General features: G+C 36.8%; 1 protein-coding gene across 4 annotated transcripts; it reads left to right on the forward strand.

The window, feature by feature from the left end:
- Window positions 1–8972: 8972 nt before the first annotated feature.
- On the forward strand, window positions 8973–22020 carry RB195_021445 (uncharacterized protein; the record flags this gene model as incomplete). Of its 4 annotated transcripts, none has more annotated exons than XM_064208179.1 (35): window positions 8973–9049; window positions 9131–9202; window positions 9273–9355; window positions 9432–9606; window positions 10510–10650; window positions 10703–10850; window positions 11085–11237; window positions 11396–11527; window positions 11606–11782; window positions 11845–11967; window positions 12028–12179; window positions 12994–13141; window positions 13448–13604; window positions 13667–13787; window positions 13965–14061; window positions 14406–14543; window positions 14639–14740; window positions 15471–15628; window positions 15808–15894; window positions 15967–16063; window positions 16159–16224; window positions 16283–16408; window positions 17208–17362; window positions 17455–17743; window positions 17882–17981; window positions 18046–18166; window positions 18233–18362; window positions 18422–18508; window positions 18600–18716; window positions 18945–19037; window positions 19560–19622; window positions 19736–19915; window positions 19995–20067; window positions 20886–20932; window positions 21949–22020. In XM_064208179.1, 35 exons carry the CDS (start codon window positions 8973–8975, stop codon window positions 22018–22020), a joined length of 4257 nt encoding a protein of 1418 aa, XP_064064057.1. The 4 variants fall into 4 exon arrangements, with proteins under 4 accessions (XP_064064057.1, XP_064064058.1, XP_064064059.1 ...); XM_064208178.1 differs by lacking the exon at window positions 21949–22020 and adding an exon at window positions 21389–21487; XM_064208176.1 differs by lacking the exons at window positions 18945–19037; window positions 19560–19622; window positions 19736–19915; ... (1 more) ...; window positions 20886–20932; window positions 21949–22020 and having other exon boundaries at window positions 18600–18740.
- Between the last annotated feature and the right edge of the window lie 690 nt (window positions 22021–22710).

The raw sequence follows: 22710 nt of genomic DNA on the forward strand, positions 1-22710 counted from the left end.
TATTGCTGTTGTGGAGTTATTTGATCGCAAATCACTATTCACTAGATGACTAACCTAGATAAAAGAGCACTTTGAGAGCTATTTTTGATTCCACAAAAATCGTTTCGTTGAGTGCGCCACTTCTGGATCACGGCTTAGGTATTTCCCGCATTTTATAGCCTTTTCCTCGATCGGACCATATTCTAGAAAAATTGGTATCCAAGATCCTTTCGTATCCAAGCTGTTTTATCTTTTTACGTAAGATATAAAGCCGTAGATGAATGTTTGGGGAATCTTAAGTAACTTTTGAAATTATTTCTGGATTTCAGTTTCATGCTGTTGAGCCTACATGTATCGTCTCAATTTTCCTCTACGTACGTATATACGTAGGTCTGTAGTATGTACTTACTTACAAGTACCTCGGTCTAGCTGCACAATATGGTGAAATATAAAAAAAAATTTGATAATTTTTTCTGTTAAACTATTCGAAGTTCCTTTTATCAAATTAAAAATGTAATTAAGAGTGTAAAGTAATAAAAAATACACTTTAAAAAAATATGAATGAAGGAATTAATTGTACATACCGATAAAACATTTTAAACGGACGATACATCTTTTTTCTGTTAAACGATTTCTGAAAAGATTTTTGCATTACATTATATATGTATAAAAGCTTATTTATGATTCGCTTATTTGCTATATGCAAAAATTTTCTTTCAATCGGTCTTCTTTAATTTTTGTGGCCTTTAATTTTAATTTTTTTTATTTCAAAAGAAAAACTGAGTTTGAACCGAGGTTAAAAACAAAGTTTGGCCAATATTCAAACGATACTAGGATTTCTTCATATAGGATTGCAGAAAATTTAAATGAAGCGAATTAGTCACTCTGCAAAAGTTCACCTGTATGCAAAGCAAATTGAAGAATTTTAAATAGTACTTCAATTACTTTAATTTTAAATACAATTCAATTACATTATTATTGAAAGGCTTGTTGCTGTTATCATTGCACATACCAATTATTTGCAAATACATTTGAATCGCTATTTACCGAAATAAATTTTTTTTTTACTTGACATGTGAAAAAATCTTATTAATGGTCGACTCTAATTGCTTGATCGAGCCTGGATGCAGATTGTGCTCTGTGTAAATATTTTATCGTCTTTATTTCTTTGTTTATTTATTTTTTCGTCAAACACATACATATGTCGGTAAAATTAGTTCTCTATTTTTAAAAAAATTTAAGCGGCGTAAAAAATCGCAGCACTTGTTTTTTGGGGAGAAAGATCTGAATCCAGAGGTGAGAAACAGAGAAAAAAATCGACGTTCTCTGGAACCATACCAACTATTATATTGCTTTATATGTAAGCATTAAAAAGGGTAAGTTTCGCTGCTTTATTATGAAGTTTTTCTGAGAGTTCTTTCTTTTTCTGGATTTGAATGAATGGATAGCGATGCTGACAATTACAGTACAGTACATATGCATATAGTTGAGAGTGCTTACTGTATGATCACTCAGGGCCTAGCCGTTTTTAATTAAGTTTTTTTTCATAATTTCTTTCTATGGATTTCAGGGGAATGCGAGGGCATTTTTCTAATCCTGGCATTGTAGATGAGTTAGTTCCGGTGTTACACTTCTATTTAAGAGGACTTGTTAGAAATGGTCATGTAAAGGATGCTTGCAATATGTCGTTTTGATATGAGACTGCAAATGAATGAGAAAAAAGGGTACATGTGCAAGAAGCGTAAAAATTTCATTTCAGTTACTTAATTTTAAGCTAATTTTAATTCAGCATTCGGTTAGCATGATGGCTGAGAGAATTATTCCTTTTTTAAGTGGTGAAACGAAAAATCGAGGCGATCTAAATTTTCTCTTCAAACTTTTCATTGCTATTTTATAATAACTATAATAATAATCATTATTATTGTTTTAAGACTATCAGGGCAGTCATTATGTATTTTTGCACATAACTCCGATATTTATCCGGTCATTTCGACCTTATTCTGGCTATTGTATAACAACATCTAATTTCAGGGAGCTCACGAAGCTGAAATCTCCCGGATTTGCTAAGTCTCTCCACATATCTTCTGTTTAGGACGGATTCTGTATCGTAGGTTCTTTCTTGCTGTCATTTATGTGCACGAAAATTTCTAATTTGTCTGTGCAAAATTGAAAACGTATTAGATAACGTGAATAGCATTTCTAAATGAATTCGTGTCTCATTTTCGATGAAAAATGGCTTCAGTGTGCTTATCCCTTCTGTAAATTGAAGTTGGATTTTTTTTTCCGGAACAGATTATATCCTAGACATCTTTCATCTTTGAAAACATATTAATTTTCAGAATAGACGATAGTAAAACTAAAGCTGGAAATTTTTTACACCGTAATTTTTCATTCAGTTCACCATTTCTCTAAGTATAAACAGGTACTGATGGTGTAGCCGGATGGATGCTCGGATGGATTCCAATAAATCTGCTTTTCATTCAGTAAAAGCGTTGTCAGAGCTTTGTGAAACCCACTTAGGCCATCGATCAGCCGGACGACGTCATACGTCCGTTCATCATCCGTCCGTCCGTCCGTCCGTCCGTCCATCCATCCGTCCGTTCGTCCGTCCGTTTTGTTCTGGTCGATTCTTATTGTACTTTTCGTATAGTGTATGCGTTAATGTACGCGCGTTATCAATCATCGAAACGATACGGAACATGACGGAATACATCTATTATTGACGTCATCAATATTTTTCATTAAAAATTCAAAATATTACGTATCGGATAGATGTGTATGTGTGTTTTTTTTTTTCGTTATGTGTATGTGTGTGTGTGGTGCGTCGTCTCTCACCTCCATATCCCTTGCTAGCTGGACGATCGATACCCCATTGCTTCGCTACCCTCTATGCCCCAACACACGCCTCCCACCAAACATCCATAATCATGCTTTCACTGTTTTCTCTATATTTTCTTAGCAATACATATGATTAATATTCGACTGTTAACGTATCCCATCGTGAAAATATCGTAACGATCCGCTCCCTCACTCACCTCACCTCACACTCGCACCTCATCACACGGGACTACAGCTGTTTTCTGTTTTCTTAAGCACACTGCCAGAAAAACTAAAAACTACAATACAAATCGCTCATTCATCCACAATATCGTGGATGATTTTTTATAATCCTCTATATTTATATAGTCTAAAAGACGTCGGCGTTTTGGAATTTAATTTCCATTGGATTCCACATTTGTATATAAACGTCATCTATGTAAAATTCTACTTTTTTTTTTCCTTTCGCAACCATGCAAATTGAGTTTGTACTGACTAAAAGTTATCGTTTCATGTAAAATCACATCTTTTCATATGTACATTCATAAAGTTTAAACTATTGTGCACTCATTAATGACTACAGTTCGGATTTATTCGTGTTCGAATGTGTATATGTGCACTATCCTGGATAAATTTAACACATTTTATTGTGGAAACGATCATTAATCGTTCATAATCGGTTCAATTTCAGTCTCTTCTCCTAAAACTATAAGCATCCCGAGAAACGATTACCTTATCTATACATTTCACATATCGCCGATATTTTCTCCGTTCTTCGTTAGGCTGTCGTTTTTCATCGGTCAACTGCCTTCATGCCGTCTTTTCAGCGCCCCTCAAGCAATCGGTCCTCTATTCCTTCATTTTATAATCGACTTTCTGCTACTTATGCAGCTCAGCTTCGTAACTCATCCCCTTTTCCCTCTTTACCAATTTTCGAAATTATTTCTCGTCAATAGTTGAGTAAGTTCCAAGTTCGACCTTCTTTGAATCTTGGTATCGTAGAGTTTGATTCTCAAATTCTCTCGTCAAATTTTCCTACGTCGCACAATCTTTTCCGGATATTCCAGATCTTTTCAAGAAATTCATTTGTCATTTCTTCACCTTCTTTCTTCTTTAACGCAGTAGATGCTCTGAAACTTCAAAAAAAAAAACATGTTATTGATGCGTAGAACGGATGTTAGGTTTATGATCAACATCCCGAATCGCAGTCTAAGTGAAGGATGATGAAATGTTTTTCTGAAATATTCCAGAAAATGACAACCACTGAAAGTGTGCAAAAATGCGCCGAATAAAGCATGGAAACAGAAAAAAGCAGTCTTTTTTTTTGAGCTTTCAAAGAAAGTGAAGATGGCAACATCCCAATGTTACTTAGCCTTAATTATGTAATAACTTCAGCTTACTTTGTGGTTAATTTTTTTTTCCCCTCGATACATATCATGAATAAAATTAATTAAAATTATAATTGTACGATTTTTTCTTTCATTCCCTTCAAAATCAGCTATTGTTTAGTGGAAATCCAAAAAAATCTAATAGGCCCCTCAGCAATTGAGTCCGCGGAGATTTTCCCATCCAGCATTTTGTGGTTTTCTTCGAAAAACATGATTTGAAGTTCAAAACTTCAATCTCGAGTTTCTTCTGAAACTTTTTTGTTATCTCCTGTTTAACTTTCAAATTTTAGGACGTTTCTGTTCATAGGACGAACATTTTACTTTCAATCATACTAGTTCTAGTTTCGTTTCCTACTTTTTTTGAAATGTGGTTGGATGAGGACTTGTGCATAGATTTAAACTGATTTGGTCGACACGTGTTAATATTTCGCCAATTTCTACTGTAAATCAGTCATTTTTTTTTTGCTTGATATTTAGGAGATCAACTCTCAAACAACTCCTTTGTTATTATATCATTATTTTATCATCTGGTAGTGTTTGTATATCTGTGCTGTTTTTCGAAATCTATTTTATATAATTCTAAATGACTCGCGACAGTCGATAAAAGAAAGAAATCGACAAAATATGTCAATTATGTTGCATAAGGATTTTTGAAATTCAATTCTCGTTACTGCATACATTAGTTACGTAGAATATAGGAATTCCGACTGCTTCAATCAAAATTCTGTTCACAAATCGTTCAGAAGCCTAACAATATTGAATAATAGCTTTTTAAACAGCTGTTTTGATGTTTACTAATGAAGTATTGCGGAAGCGCATCATTTCTCCCACGCTGTCTTCATTTGAAGTGAATGTTTTCGGATTTCGTGATGGAAAAAATTTTTGTAGAAAGAAAGAAAAGAACCCGTATTATTACCATAATTGGCTTTGTGTACATACCATGTCGGGTTGATTTCCTGAGTGCGTTTATTCCATATTAACACACCTGTTCCTAATACAAACGATTCCCAAATTGTTTCATAGAAATGAGGAACAAAAAATTCCTCCGATTCATTACGTTGTTCGTTGATGGTAGTATCATTTGTGTGTGAAATACCAATTTGTTTTGTCTCGGTCGAATTGTTTTCAGTTATTAGGAATTTGGTTCACTGATCCTTTATCCATTAACCGTCCTCATTGAGGTTTCCTTCGTGAACGATTTTTTTTGCCACTCAAATAGGTTAAAATTTTAGTCGTTTGATTATTTAGTCACGAGAACACAAAAGAAATAACTCGTCTTGAGAAGAATTTAATTTTAATTTCTTTTTCCTTTTTAAGTTAGTTTCTCCCAGTTCTCTTATGAGACGCTAGATACTATAATAAAATTTCTTTTTATGAATATTTCAACCTGAAACCTGCTGTATGGGATTCATTCGAATTATATGAAATTATCTATTCTAACATTTTCAAACTGCACTCTCCTTCCCCTAAAGGCCATGCTGGGATTCGTTTAATTAGCAGACTTTGCTAATTTGTCGGCATTACCTCATTCGATGTAGGTTTTGAAGTATTCCAGAAAAATGTTATGTTTTTCCACATAATACCCGTCATTACTGCAAGTGGAGTTTGCATTTTCGGAAAATGAATTCGTTTCAGAGCTTGCTGGCCCTCCTAAATACAATTATAGGGCATTCTTTCAGTTTTGCTGCTGCGCCGAGCCTCAATATTGAGGAAGTGCTGGCATGCCAAGCTTAGTATTAGATATTAGCAGTATTATATACGTCACTCGTGGATACCATGACAATATTCTTATTTTTTTGAAGAGAAATAAAACAAGATGGAATATCAGCTACTGTAAACATGTTCATCTTTATTTCATCTTTTTTCACTCTTTGTTACTTTTCTGCTTTCATTCCTTTGACTGGAATGAGCTCCTCAAAGCTATCCTATAAGGAAACTTTTTTTTCTGTAACACTGGTTTTCTTGAGAGCTTCATAGGAGTTTTTCATCCCGTTGTACAATAAGCTGGTAGAAGACAGTTGAACTACGGATTTTCCACTAATGGGAAGGTGTCGAGGATAAGATGTATAGAGGTTGGAAGATAATTTCATGTGAGTTAACTAATGGGGACCGCATGGATTGACGATGAAGCCGACGCTATCGACATTTTCGGATGCAGTCCTCGCTGCCAAATTGACAAGAGTTCCGTTTTTACCTGGTAAAAGGAAGCCATCGTGTTCCTATTTTTTAACAGCACAGGGGTCCTTACAGAAATGTGAAGCTGTATCTGAAGGAATTTTCTCGCGAAATATCATATTGTCGTAAATATTCTCCACAGTATTTTTTAGGGTACTTCCATATATGTAGGTGTTTTTCGTGGCTGCAGTGAAATTCGATCCTCGCACAACAAAGTTCGGCAATTTTGAAGACCCAGAGAGAACGCTATTACCATAAAATACCCATAGTAGCCAAAATAGAGGAGAGCAACAAAACGTTCAGTTGGGAATTTGTTTAGGAAATTTTATGGTGAAAAAATAAACGTCCATGGATCGATAAGCATTATATGGCAGTAAATATGAAAAAAAAGTCTCTTAAGGTGCCATCGAATTGGAAAAATTCGCTTACGTTTTCTAGTTTCTGGAAAACTAATTGTCTTCTCTAGGATGTCTGCCGAAAAAATTAAAGGCGGGTGAGTTTCCAGCTTTCGCTTCTTGTCAGATGGGTTCTCCTTTACATGTGCTTGCATTTTAATTACACAGCGCTAATTCTTAGGCTTTTGTTAATTACAGAGTTAAACCTATAGGATTACACTGTCATGGATCATAAATAAGCTCTTTTCTTTCCAAAAATGACCCTTACAAGATCTCTTTCAGTTATTGTAATACGAATTTGTAAACTAGCTGAAGAGACAACGTCAACAGTTCATTGATTGCGCTCGCAGAGGTAGCGCGTACATGTGAGCGCGCAGATGTGGGCCGCAACTGGGTGCCTCGTTGGAAAATTCGACCACCGAGGCCATTTCTCATGCTGTTTCTCGAGACGATTAAGGGAAATTGGGCGTTATCGAGTTCCTACTCGTGATCTACATCCCTTTAGTTTCCTGGTATGCTGCTTCTAAGTAAACAAAGCGTACAGATGACAATCCTTAACATTGCATTTTTAAAAAATCCATTATAGAATGCCGAGGAAATTTATTGGTAGATGAGAGGAATATATCTGGAAAATATACGGTATTTGACACAATTTTGTTCCACAATTCGTTTGTTTTCTGGAGAGTGACGTGTAAATCGACAAAAACATCTGAACACGCGTTTCATCAATCCTGTTCCATATGTTGCAATAAAAAACTGCTTCGTATACCTACATATTTTGCTCACGTGGCATTTCACCATCATCTGATATTTTTTGAGTTCGATAGCTCTGAGATAAGCTCTCATAAATTTGGTTAATTAGTAAAATTTCAAAAATTCCTCGGTTTATTTGGTTATATCTAAGTTTTTAACAATTTTATCTACATGGATATTTAGGAATGTAGTTTGTTTCAGTTAATGGTAATTTGTAAATATCTGAGTCGAAAAGTGTAAGGAAATAAATTGAAATTTTTTCTTGGACAAGCGCGTACATGTGTGCTTCAGAGTATAAAAGTTAAAAATCCATAATTGACTGAAATATCTAATCTTATTTCAGGAACAATTTTAAAGATTTTAAGGCAATTCTCTACATTTGCACACACCACTAATATTTTTTGTATGCCTATTTTTTAAATGAATACATCTTATAATTTTGGTTATTTTGTTGCTCAACCATGCTGTAGAAAGTAGAAAATTTGATCGTCTACTTCTTTTCGTATGTGCAAAAGTAAAATTAACTAAGTGATTTTGGAAGTATTTGCTTAAGTTGTTGGGAAACTGTCATGGATTGGAGCTGTAAATCTCATACTAACAAGAGCTTGGACATATACTGTCATTCTAGGACTAACTGTGGGACTTGTGGCTGTTTCATGCACACATTTCAACGTTTTCCGAAGATTCCATGACACTTTTTGCTTATTATGAGCGTTTTTTTTAATTGGCAATAAAAATGCATGAGCCCCATAGAGGCCATAGATGAAACATTCTGATTCAATTGATCGTTCCTACCACTCGTTATGTTCTGGATGCATCTGTAATGAAACTGCGGATAATATTTGGATTACGGATCGGTGAATCATTGATGACTCTTAGGAAACATCAACGATGTAGTTTTTTGTGACATTAATGATAATGGTTGTCATTAATCTATCTCATCATTCATCTTCGTTACAAGAACGATCTCTTGATATTAGTAACGTCCAAAGTTGTTAAAAATATATTTATTATTATGGTGACTACTTAAAATACAGTCAATTCCGAAATTTATCCTATCACTAGACCTCTACGCGAGCTCAATGAGGCTAGAACAAAGAAAAAAGGGAGCTTGCGCAGCTCAGAGTATGCGCGTTGCGGATGCGACGCGACCGCCTGGTTGTACAATCTTGGGGCTGAGTATAACTGGTCCTAGTAGTAAACCGAATAAATGGAAAAACGCTCTATGTAAATTGGAATCTTGTGAATTCTGCAATCCTTTGTTTTATGAAGTATTGCTTGACGAGTTGGTGGATTGGTGCTGAAGGAATCATATCTAGAGTGTCTTTCTGTTTCTCGTGCCAGGTCGTCTCTCTGAATGTGTTCCATTCTGATTCATTGTATTTCGTTTCGTCTTCCTTCGACGTTCTTCCATTGAGAAAAATAAATTCGTTATGTTTCTTCTTGTTACAGATGCAGACACGTCATGTCTGACAAAGAAAAAGAGCTTTGCCCACGACTGATAGATTACCTTGTCGTGGTAGGAAAACGCAACAGAATAAGGTATGCCTAAAGTATTTTATGACCAAATCTTCCCTCATTTTAACGTCTCAACATGCTGTGAAGGGTGCCGAAATTTTGCAGAAATACGAGCAAGGGTAGTGGTACTGATGGTCCTATTCATACATCAATTACCTATCCGGAGATACTGAGGAGGTAAACAGCTCTCGAACAGTGCTTTAGAAATAAAAAGTAATGGCTAACATCTGTTTTTCCTTTATTTTAGATACCCGACAGATGACCACAAGGATTTCTTTCTGCCAACTGATGTGACCGTTTTCTGTCAACCAGAAGGATGTGTGACGTTAAGTGCGTAGTAACCTTTACATTTCTTTCCAGAAAAAAAAACATCCTCATGTGGAATCTACACGAATTCACATTCCAGATTCGCACTCGAGAAGAGGTCAGTCACGCGATCCACAATTTTTTGTCTTCATGCTAACGGAAAAGGATTCGGCAAAAATTCGTTATGGAGTATGCCTGAATTTTTATCAATGTTCGGAGAAGAGGCTACTCAATACGGAACGCCAAAGTGGTGGAGTGGGACCTGGAAAGAAAGGGTTGGTTGATGGTAGAATTTCCTCTAGCTCTTTTTTTCATGCTATTAGATTTCATCTTTTCGGGACATTTGCAACGGAAATTGACCGTAATCATTTTATAGCATTCTTTTGAGAACGATCGTTCATGCAGTAATATTTTACGATCACGCAACTATGAAACACGTGCAAATCGCTTTTATTCGAGCGAGTGGTTGCGTCAAACGACGAATTTCAAATTCTCATTGCGACGACTTTTCGAGGGCAAAGGAGAATTTTGTTTTTTTTTTAAATCATGAATTTGAAGAAAAAAGGTTACCTCTTGATATCCTTCGAAATCCTGTACTTCTTTCCAGAGACCCTTATCGCTTAGGAATTCATAAATAATTAAGAATAAAAAAAATATAGTCGGTGTCGAAAATTTTCATTCTGGATCCAAGCAGATACTCTTGTGAAATTTCACCGTCGTAACTGTATGATCAACATGGAAAAATATGTAATAATCAAAGCTTAGCACGCTTTTCTGGTAATACTTTCTAGTACTATTTTCGTAAATATCCAGAATTTATCAATAATATGCAAAATTTGGGAAAAATCCGTCTGATCTATTCAGTTACTTCTCCCATTAGTTCTACCGTAGTTTTTCTAAACGTGTTCCAATGAAATTTTCATTTTGATCTCATTTCACTTCCCTCATTCCTTTATTTCGACTTCTTAAAGATAATTTACTAGGAAGAGGCTTCGGTTAGATCCGCTTAAAAGAAAAAAAAATCTACTTGATGGATTGGTCAATCTTCTTCTACGTTTCATTATTGTTGTGGACTTTTTAATAGTTTTCTAAGTAGTGTTACTAGCAAGTTTTGGATTTATATTTGAATTTGCGTGGGTTTTTTTAAGCAAAGAGGTAATTCTGCTTTATATTTTCAGGAAGGATCATGCTGTATCGTTGACAAGTTTATGCCTGATCTCGCATCATCCATTCGTTTCGATTTTTCACGACCTTCTAATTTTACTGAAGCAAATAATCGACAGTTGCAGTTACCGTGCTGCTCAAAAAAGTAACATCAAGTAAGTTTGGAGGTTTTTTTCTTTGTACATATGTATAACATTATATTTTAAGAGATGTTGTGTGGTCAGTTCTTACGGGACATTGGCAAGATACAATTCCACCGGAAGCGATGCGAGAAATCAAGGAAATTGAGACTTGGATTCTTATGCTGCTTAGCTCACCTGTTCCGGTGCCAGGGAAAACAAAAGTACAGTTGGAGGTTAGTATTAAGTTAACTATTATTTATTTATTTATTTATTTATTTATTTATTCATTTATTTATTCGCATACACCAATGGTGTACCAGGAAAAAAAAAGAAAAAAGGAAACACGTTTTGTCTGAGTCGGGAAATTTTAAAAAGTCGGAACCCAATTTTATTGTCATTGAATCCTGGCGCGGTGCTTTACTTGATTTACTTGAAATCACTACAAATGATGTATTTTTTTTTTATAGGTGATGCCATCTGATATATCTCCAATCTTCGAATTCGCTTTACCGGATCATACTCGTTTTTGTTTGGTGGATTTCCCTCTTCACCTTCCATTCGAGTTGCTAGGAGTCGATACAGCCGTTCGCGTTCTAGCTGCCATCATGCTTGAATTCAAGGTGAGCTTTTTTTTCTTATACACCATAGGCTGTGTTGATGAATGAGCCATGTACATAGGGCTAGGATGCAATTTCCGGTTGCTCTTATTTCGTTTTTTTTCTTATTCTTTTCCTCACATATTAGGAGTATGATCCTCTCTGAGAAACGATAACTTAAGGTTGTGATCCAATCCCGGAATTACAATGCGGTCAGTATGTGCGTACTATCACTTGTACACCTTCTTTATCCACTTGAGTACATGTTCCCGGTAATTCCCTTACTTCCAGCTTACATGCCATCAGCAGAACAAGTGAGACTAATTTTTTTTTCAACATCTTATTCTCGTTGCCCCATCCTAGAATTTTAATTTGTATACTGTAATTTTTAGCTTCTCCTCGCTCCAACACCTTTTGTCATTGGTGTTCCTGCGTCATTTTTCGCTCATAAAAGGATCAAGGAAGTGCCAAGTGACGTCATTCTCGTAGATTTAGACACAAATCACATCACTGTTCCAGATGACCTTTTTATACCAAATCTTCCCGAACCTGATGCATCAACGTTGAAGGTTAAACGATTACTGTTGCTAGAAAAATCTTAACAATATACATTATGAGTGCAGATTTTCAGAACAGCCTTCATGGTGCCCTGAATCGAATGAGTATGAGCTTACGTGAGGAGCGTCGTGGAAGTGTAGAAGCATGTTATGCCGTTGATGCAGATATCGTTGACGTTTCCTGCAGAGTTTCCATGGTAAGAATAATTTTATTTCCTTCTCACTTGAAGACTGATACTAACCTCATACATTATCAGGTCAAATTCTTCAACTCTCCAAATGTGTTCGGTGATTTTTCGGAGCATACAAGAACTCTTCGATTGTATCCACGGCCTGTTGTTGCTCTGCAATCGGAGTCGTTTTTACGAAGTCGCCCTCAGTGCACACAATTTATTACCGAACTATGCAGGTATACTGCTTAATTCTTCTATTTCAATTTTACTGAAACAGATACTTTGAGAAGAGTTCATTAAGTTTATCCTTTAAGCGAACAAAAAGATAAAATATTTCATGTATGTGTGAGAAAAAAATGGAGATGACAATTATCTGTTGAGTCTTTGCATACTTTTTTCCCACTTTTGATTTTTTTTTTGTATTCGGGGGTCGCAAGGTGTTCCGAAAGCTTTTGGAGTGTAAGTAGATATTCAGCGCCAATCTTTGCATGAAGCACATCCAGAAACTGGCCGATGCACTGCACAAAAAAACGCCCAAAATGCGTTGAGGGTCGCACTACTGTATGAGAACGCGAGACCTCACGCGGCAAAGGTCACAAGGGAATATCTGGAGGACCTGTGCTGGACGACCGTGCGCCGTGAAAAGAACTTTCAAAGATAGCGATGACCTCAGAAACGTACTCAACGACATTTTGTTATCGTAGCCTCTCTACTTTCCGGAAGAAGGATATTCGAACTGTGCCAATTAAAGTCTACATGTTGCTAATAATGATGGTAATTGCATTGGTAGTCTTTGATTTGTACTAATAAAATGGAAAAAAAAACATCGTCTTCGTCGAATAGGTTCAACGCGCTCCTTTCCGTCGTGCGCAACCAAGGTAGCGTCGCGGTCGCTCGGTTGAACATTTTCAGGGCTAACTTTTGGACAAGTACAAGTCACGAGTCAGTACAGTAGTTAGTAGTACAGTAGTAGTAGTCACGAGTTAGTACAGTCACTGTACGAGTGCAAATTCTGTGAGGCTCACTTCTATTTCTTTATTTTTTTTTCAGGACACAGGCAGTTGAGTATTTTGCGGAATGTTGTTTATGCCCAAAGAACGAGACGTTTGTTCGTGTTCAAGCTGGCATTGACAGTCCGGCACAAATTGGAGACAAGGCGAAATGGTTCAGCGAATCGTTAATGCCTGTACATTTCACTGTAAGCACTCTTTTGTACAGGATTCACGTATATTTCGACGTAGACTACCGAAACGTTTTAAACAATACAAATACGTTAAACAATACAAATAGTACGATACATTCAGAACATGATATCATGTTTAAACAAATCATTTGTTTTTAATTGATTTTCTTGAGCTGTAGCCAAGATTGCTATTGATCTTCTCAAGAAAATCAATTACGAATTACGTTTCAACATGCCAAAATTCAAAGGCAGTCGAACATAGGCAAATCATCTGTTTTTTTTATTTTCAATAAAGAAAAATATACTTTTTGAATCTTATAGGTTTACCCGAACGAATCTTCTCTATGTTCTGCCTATTACGCTTATACGAGAGAAAGTAGCGGTCTTGAATCGGACAGCGATGATAACGAATCCAGATCTATTGATAGTTCATCCAGTATTGACGATTTGGTGTTTGATGGTCCTGATGAAGCTGTCGGTAAATGAATTCTCCTCTTCCTATTTCACTTAACGTTTTTCTCATGATTCAATACATTTTAGAACGTGATATCATTATTAAACCACTCGCTGAAGTGAATGATGTCTACAAAGAACCGCTTACTTTGGAACTTCCACCTAGTGACAGCGTTGCCTCTATTGGAAGTTCTATTAGTAGTGGCAGGTGAATCCTTTGTTGTTCTTTTATTTATTTTCAACCTCCAGTCTGGATAAAAAAAAACATTTCAAGTGCTTAAAAGCAGTGATTGTTCGAAAGAAAAAAAAGAACTTACTTCTGGGAAAGTAATTTTGAATGTTCCTGGAATGCATATTAGGATATTGAGTTTTTTTTTTGGTTCAGGTCAAGTCCAGCATCTTCGCTTTCTGCTTCTGCTATTGACAGTGAAGCGGACTTTGCAAGGCTTGCCGAAAATCTTGCCTTGAAGTCTGATTCAAAGGTAAATGAATAATTCTTCTTTACCGTAACCTGGACCCGACCATGACTTCGCTTTTCCTACCTTCTCCATAGTGGCCACAGAGCTCTTATGGTTTTTTTTTGCTGGATTCGAAATAGTGTCAGAGAGTTGTGCTTTGTAACTTCGAGGATTTACAGAAAACTACCAATAATTAATTATTAGTAGTTTTGTCGTGGGGACTACGGACATCTTTTTCATTTATTTATTTATTTGTTTATTTATTGAAAAACACCTGCAGGTTGTGCCATAAAACAAAAAAACAAGATAGAACAGAGCTAACTAGAATTTCGTCTGAATTTTACACAATAAGACTTTGAACGATTTAGGGTGCTTTTTCATTTGATCATGGAGATGACGAAGATTTCGAGACAACACCAGTTTCACAACGTAAAAAGACAGTAACAAGTGAATTAAGCACACCAACATCCGTAAAAACACCACCACTAAAAGGAATGCGAATTAAGGTATCGTGCCGAAAGGTCTTATCTCATAAAGTTTTTCCATTATATAAATTTCTGAATTTTTTCTGTCCACAGTATTTCATATATTACTAATTTAGGGTTTATCGTCGTTGACCGATTCCGGTGAGAAGGTTCTGGGTCCGACATTTATGAGTGCAATAAACGGGTATGCCGAAAGGAGCCAAGATATTTTTAGTCAGGTAATTTTATAAATTATAAATAAAAGTGAAATAAATGAAAAAATGTAAATTTAGCTGATTAGAAAAGATTCAAAGAATAACGGATATGTTTGTATATACATATTTTTCTTTAATGGTTGATTCCTGTTTTTTCCTTTCTCTGGAACAAATGAAGGCAGTGTCAGATCATTTATTACGGAATACATGCAATGCTTGCGGTTCTTTTAGAGCGTATTCGTGCTCATTTTTCTGCTCATCCTACAGTAGTTTTCTCTTTTATTGCTCCATCTTTTCTTCTCACTGCTTTTCACATTTTATTTACCTTTTCTTGTTGTTAAGTAATGTAACTTTGGGATTTTTCAACTATGGAATTTTAGACGTGATAAATTCGAATATTTACTCCATACAGCTACGGAGGCCCTACCGTTTACTTTAGGGAACAAATGGTAATAAATAATAAAGATAATAATAAATAACAAATAATAATAAACAACATATACAAATTTAACCTTCTCTTTTTTTTCATGACCACTTTCATTTTCTAAACTAGCGATATCCGCAGATATTTTTTTTTATGAGATAAACGTTATAATGAAAAGATGACAAGAACTGATTTGTATTTGAAAATGATGTTAATTTGAAATTTCGGATCCAATTTCGAGATAAGTTCCCATCGTTTTTGCTGGAATATGTCAGTTGCAGTAATTGCAATCAATTTTAAATTTTCAGCTAATGTAATTAGTATTTTAAGGTGCTCAACAAAACTGCTCCCAAGGCTCAGGCTCTACGTGAACGGACAATGAGACCACTTGCCGCAGCAGCTGCTACAAAAATGGAACAAAGTCAACATCTGGTTAAAAGTAAAACGGCTGGGAATCAGACCAGCACTCAAGCAGCGTCGCAGCAAAGGTATAGCGATTTTTTTTTCGGTTTCATAGTATATTTTACTTAAATTTACTGTAGCAAAACTAACTCCTAACCTACAGCGGAATTTATTTTATTTCTTTTCTTTAGTTATGTATTGATATTATTTTTTATCTTAACTTATATTTCTTTTCTTTAAAATAATTTATTTTCCATGTGTTTAGCAAAAATCAACAAACCGTTCGCGAAATTTGCGATCAAGTTTTATCCGGTCAAGGTGTTGGTGTTTTCACCTATCCAAAGCTGAAACGGTAAGCATTATTAGATTTGTTTGTATTACTAGTTAATTCTTTTTTATAAATACTTATTTTTAATGATGTAAGGTTGATGGAAGACGAAAGCTTACGCGACTTGGTTTGCTCGAAGCTTAATCTTGGTCTGGAGCATCGTCTCACGGATGAAGATTATGTGAAGGAGATTGTAAGTCAGCTTACAAACATTCAAACGAAAGAAGAGTTCATTTTTAATTCCAATTTTATTATTTTTAAAACTATCAAATGGAACTTGTGCTTTAGGCATTGACAAGAGCTCAGTACAAAGGTTACGTACGAGTTTTGCAAGCATGTATTGCTGGGATTGAGGTAGTTCTAAGCAATATTTTCTGTTTTCTTTGAAATTATTTTTATGCTACATGTTTAGGTATCGTTCAACACTCCTGGATGTTGTGGATTAGCCAGTGTGTTTCATGTGCTTGAGATAGCTCATACACATTACTGGTGTAAGGGAAGCGACATAACTTCTCCATGTAGTTCGACTCCTAGCACTGTAGGTTTTTTTGTCCAATCTTGTTGACTTTAACTTAGTATGATAAGACGGTAAGAATCAAAGGAAAGGAAGCGTTTTTTCCGACCACTTAATTCCAATAACATCGGAGTTTCTTTGAAGTGAAACCTATTAGCGCAGTCGGTAGAAGGTTCCGCTGTGTCTGTGCAATCGTTCGAAGGTTTGAATCCGCCCTAGTGCCAACCAAGCCTTTTATCGCTTCGGGGTCAATGAATTGGTACCAGACTTGTCTGGAAGGATAAGCCACTGGCTTGATGCATCGCTTAGCCCCCAAAAGTCAGTGTACAAGCTAGTTACGTGTTCGTTAACCTCAAAGAAATCTGATATCCATTGAACGGAGTAATGCCAGACACTTTATCCTTTATCCTTCATGTTTTAATTTTTACATTACTCCGCCATTCATCACGTAATGAAAAATAATAATAATTAATAAAAATTAGAAGTTAGAAACAAAGAAAAGAACAGCGCTCATGAAGTCAAGTGCGATTCAGTCCCAAAGTTTTGATTTATGGTGCAACACCACGTAAATTGTTATAAAGAAAGTGGTGCAGTTAACGGATAACTCCTACCGGAGAGTGGAGTTAGATGTAAAAACACACCACACTGGCGCCTACTGTAAGTCCGGCGGAACTACAGTTGGATGCAACATAGCCATGTGTACAAAACGGAAGCGCCTTGTTATGTTTAACCCACAAGTCCAATTTATTCGGTTTTTTAAGCCTGAAAAAATAAGCATATTTCAATCCGGTTTGTCTAGTTTTTTTATCGGATCTCGTTACAGTTGGTCACTCCGTCTGCCTCGTCGCCCGACCTCAAGGAATTGGGAGATCGTTCAAACAGGACTAAACTACCGTCCTCTTCTGTCGATACTCGAACACCTACACGTCCAGTTGGAGCTCAAAATGCCGTTAATGGGTCGTCGTCGCGAACGGCTGGGTCAGTTATTCAGTTTTGTTTACCCGTAAACAGTTCATCGCATTGCCACATGTTACCAATGCTTGTTCTACGTCCATTCGCTTTTGTTTTAGTTCGGAAACGTCTTCGGAACTGTCTACACCGGTCCCTATGGTCCCACCTCCGTTGCCGCCTCGTGAACTTCCGCCACGGCCACCACTACCACCACATCCCACAACACTTCAGAATGGGCCTCCATCTACTCCACCTCCACCACTACTTCCCTCGAGCTCGACAACAGGACCACCCAAATTCCCTCCACCTGAGCGCAGACCTCCACCTGTGCCACCGAGACCGGTTTCAGCATCATCGGCGGAGTCCAGTGAGAACGTATCTCGAGTGGAGAACGCTGCATCACTTAGAGTGAGTTTTTTTTTAAAAGAATTTTCTTCTGATGAACATCAGTGGAACCGCAATTTGAGATTCTGCGGCCAGAAAAAATCGAGGAATATCTTTTTTCCCTCATGTTTTTTTTTAAATCTCCATGTTGTTCTTTTATAGGTGCCACCTAACAGTTTACCTGTTGGCAAAGCAGAACCACTGAAAGTTCCAACGACACCTCTGGAGCCGATACGACATTACATTTACCAGGATCTTATATGTAAAACTTCTTTTTATCGAACATAAAATTGTTCCAGTGAATTTGAAAAACTCCATTGTTTCAGTGCCGGCACAAAATCCGCTCTGGCAAAAAGTTGTTTTCTGGGAAAATGCCTTCGTCGATGTGGTAGCACAGGAAAGAGATATTGTCGGGATGGATCAAGAACCTTCGGAAATGATTGACAGGTAATGAATGTAGAAATCATATTTTTGTCGTTTTTTTCTTTAATATTTCACGGTACGGTGCTTCAGATATGCCGCATTGAGCGATTCCGAAAAGAAAAGGCTGGAATTGGAAGAAGATCGACTACTTTCCACTCTGCTGCACAATTTAACCGCGTACATGATTATGTGCGGTACAGGGCAGAAAGCAATTCAACAGGTTTTATTTATGATCACTAGCTAATACTATTCTCTTAAATTTCCCATATTTCTATCTAGAAAATTCGTCGACTCCTCGGAAAGGCTCATATTGGCCTTGTTTGTTCAAAGGAAATCAATAAGCTTCTGGATGAACTGCCACAAACTGTAAGTTTTGGTGCATTTTTATGCATATATTTTGTGCTTATCTTCGTCATTGTCCTGGCTGCATGTTCAGGATTTTCTTTTGAAATTTCAGCAGGGGAATTCCATTCCTTTGAAACCGCTTGGAAGTCGATTGGTGCAAAAGCATTCGTTTACCGTTCATGCAGGGTCAAGCTCGCAAGATGATATGATGTTTATGGAAGTAAGCGATATTTCAGGAAATTCAACTCCTTAGTTCCTCCATGTCCCGGTGTTGTTGAGATTAAATTTCCATTTTGTTTTCATCAAGAGATCCCCGGGTGTTTTCATTCCCAAAATTCCATCTAATAATACACACACATTTTCCCTTCTACTACTTTAATTTCTCTTTTTTAATGAAGGCAACAGTCAATTAGATTTGAACAAATAAACTAACTAATAAATATTTAATGTTTGCGACGATGCTGTCGTGTTACGAGCGGTGACTGGTGCAGTTGCGGAACGATGGTGGTATGAACGACTCGTTAACATGACTTATTCTCCGAAAACAAAGGTTCATTACTCGAGGCTTGAAGGCAGCGTATCACGAAATTGACGTAGTGTTAAAATCTTATGGGAAAATAAGAGATTCGATGTTTAGATTACGACTATGGACTTGTCTCCGTCCAGTTTCCCCTAATCTTCCTAGAAAACGGCTTGGGAACAGCCTATGTTCCTAAGAGGTATGTTAGATGACGCTTCCTTGTGCACACTCCGATCCCCTCAGCAGCTTATTCGCTGATTTTGCTTGGATAAACTGCTGAGGTGACCTCATTGATTTCGGACCGCTCGCACGTGGATGCGGCGCGTGCACAAGGGTGGCACGTTCCAACTTACCTCTTAGGAACGAACGCTGTTTCCCACGATATTTCTTGGGACGGTTAGGAGGGACTGAGCGGGGTCGCGCTTGTATTCGTAATCTAACCCCTGAACCCTCTATTTTACATGACGTTTCTCCACTTCGTCAGTTTCGTGATACGCTGCCTTTAATTTGTTTTTTTTTTTCTGGATTCATCTAGGGATTGTATGAATTTAGGTTCTCTGTTTGTGGCGACGTCATGAAGACAAAGTTCACATGCATAAATTCTACACGAAAAAGGTTTGTGAAAGTGGTGAAGTGAAGCAGAAGGAAAGAAATGTACCAACGGCTTTCAACCCTCATTGTTCCTACCAAATTTGATATGATATGAAAATAAAAATGGAATTATACAGTGTCGAGAGCTCTATCAATGCGTGAAGAACGCTATGGAACGTGCAGCCGCCCGTGGACGTGTCTCAGTAGAGGGTCGAGCTCTCGGAGGCGAATTTCCGGTGCATGATACGGAAACCAATCAAGGCGGACTTCTTCAAGTTCGTTGCGATGGTGTCGCTATTATTTTTGCTAACAGCCAAGTACGTTTTATTCACAGATTTTTTTTTCTGGATAAATTACATTTATACCCTTTTTCCAATCTAATGTGTTTCGTTACAGCAATTCATTGATCTCGCAAATATTAAAAAGTGCAATACGTTTGGGGGCAATGTTTTCCTGCTTGAAGAGTTTGGTACGTTGCTTTTAGAAGATCTGTCATAAATTCTTCGTTTATTTTTCGTTTTTATTCCACGTAAAGCTGGCCCAGTGTGTATGCAAGGAAGAGAGTGAAAAAGGGGCGGGGCAGGTTTGTCATGATTGGGTGGCTCGAACGGTTCTTCCCCACGGCCTAGAACGTTTTTTATTTTTTGGTTAGTCTTTTAGTCTGCTCATTGAGGGCGTTCAAATAGAAACCCATTTCCACATATCCATTGTTAAAGGATAAATGGTAATGTTTCTGGCGTTAATCAATCCGCTTGGGATGCGCCCCCACGTTCACTCCAATCCAGAACCGTTTGAGGTTCACGAATGCGTAAGTGGCCTATACAATGACTTGCGGTTTCTTGCCGATGTGTCAGGTCAGTGTTTTTATCCTCCCAGACAAGTCTGGTACCAATTTATCGACCCTGGAGGGATGAAAGGTTTGGTGAGCCCTAGGGCGAATTCGAACCTCCGATCGATCGTGCAGGAAGCGGAACCTCTAACCGCTACACTACACCCTCCCGTATATCCATAGTTACTTTGAGAAATACAGGATTATATCCATACCATTATGTTTTTTTTTTCTTGACATCCGTAATAGGCGATTTGAAGTGAGCAAATGGGTTCTTGTTGGGCTGAGAAAGTGCGATAATGGAACGGACGCGATTCTGTTGTCCGGAAAAGAAAATTAGACACTGTATTGTACTAAAGTCTGGATAGATTATGACTCTTCGTCCATGGAAAAAAAAACTATAAGGAGAAATCAAATGTGACTCTGTCTCATGCGTATGATTTTCTTTTTATTTTCAGATCGAAAGAGAAACGAACTCATACAACGGCGGTATTACTCCCAAATGGTATGGATTTTTTTTCTGTCTTCTAAAATACAAAGTTGTGTTCGGATGATGAGAGTTGACTTCTATGCATGTTTGTGTGGTAAATGTGGTTGTGTTCGGAACGTTTCTCATATGTTCAGGATAATAGATTCAGATAATTTAAATAAGGCGTGCATTATTTATAGAAATATTAAAGTGGTGCGTAATGGTGTTATTTAGTGGTTGTAGTAGGGAATTTTGCTTGCTAATTTATGGCTGAAAGCATCATTGCCTAAGGATAGGGTGTTGTGTTAGCATCCTAGAATTTTGTTGAATGAGATTTTTTTCTTCTGCGATTTTTTTTTAAAAAACAATATAGGCCAGCACTTTTTTTTTGTTCTTTGCTAGAATTCAACGAAATTTTACTAAGAGTTTTTTTATGTAGTAAAATTATAACGGGATCGTAGGTTTTGTTACATTGGTGGTCTCACCTTACAGGCACCTTCGATTGCATGGGCGTTGCACCGCGTGTTTAGTGTACAGTTTGCTGCCGGTGGTGCTCCTCCAGAAAAAGTTCGCCCTGTTGTCGATAGCTAGTGAGTGTACAGTATGAAACTTGTTCACACAGTCAACACAAAATATCTGTACCGTTCTAGTAAAAACTTTTATTCTCGATCTTCAATGGATAATCGTTTTAATGGTTGCTTCTTTCATGTTCATAAATATTCAGTCGTCTTTCAGTTGTTCTCCTCAAACTTTCTTCTTCTTCTTTTTTTTCCCCCTGCTTCTCTTCCAGCTTATTGATTTCTGTAATCGTTGTAATTCTGTTGTTCGTGGTTTTGCTATGCCTGCTTATAGTGGCTTTTTATAGTGGATTGCATTCAAGAGCTAGTTCTATAGCGGATAGACTAGATCAAATTCTTCTATTATATATCCTATAGCCAGATCTAAAGCTAAGTTATCTGCTCGAATGCCATCCATTTCTTGTTCGAGTTCTATTCGCCTTGAATAATCACATTCAGTGCTAATTTTTTTGTTTTCTTTCCAATCAATTTTAGGCTGATCAGATTTGTTACGCGGTGCTATGTGTGTTCAGCTTCGCAGCAGCTGGTCACAAGAAACCAGAATGATCAAATTTATATTTCTCAATTTCTTCTTAAAGAATTAATTATTACTTACAGTAGGAATTCTGCTTAGCCGCTTCAACTATACAGTATATTACCAAATTTTTAGCCCTATTCACTTCCCTTATTACAAGTGAGTTGTGTATGATACGTTGTCATTTGTTGTTCTTAGAATTTATTGTAGGATTACAGCTTTTTCTTCCATAGGATTTCATCTCCATCTAATATTTGCCCGTGATCTGTACATAAATTTCGAATTTAAACGTTTGGGTATTCTCTGCACGCTTCTGAACATCAAAATAGAATTGTGAACATCTAGTCATTGTTTGTAAATATGTTTAATTTATTTCAATGATTTCTCATTAATTCACAATCTAGAAAGGCTCTCAGCCTACAGCGTATATAGTGTTGTAGAAGATTAGGATAAAGCATTCCAGAATCATCATGTATTTATATTTTATTGCTTTCAAATACATCTGGAAAAAAATATCACATTAAGCGGTAAAAATTAGCCCATTTCTATCGTTTTTGGGAGAAATCCAGGTCGGAAAAATCTAGAATGTCCATGAGAAATATTACGGATAAAGGACAAAAGACATAGTGCCCATCAATCCCTATGGGGATGCACCTACGCTTTCGACTTCACTTCAGAATTGTTTGAGGTTTATAAATGAGTGTTTGGTCTATATAATGAAT

The sequence above is a fragment of the Necator americanus genome, chromosome X (assembly GCF_031761385.1).
Source record: "Necator americanus strain Aroian chromosome X, whole genome shotgun sequence".
Taxonomy (NCBI): Eukaryota; Metazoa; Nematoda; class Chromadorea; order Rhabditida; family Ancylostomatidae; genus Necator; species Necator americanus.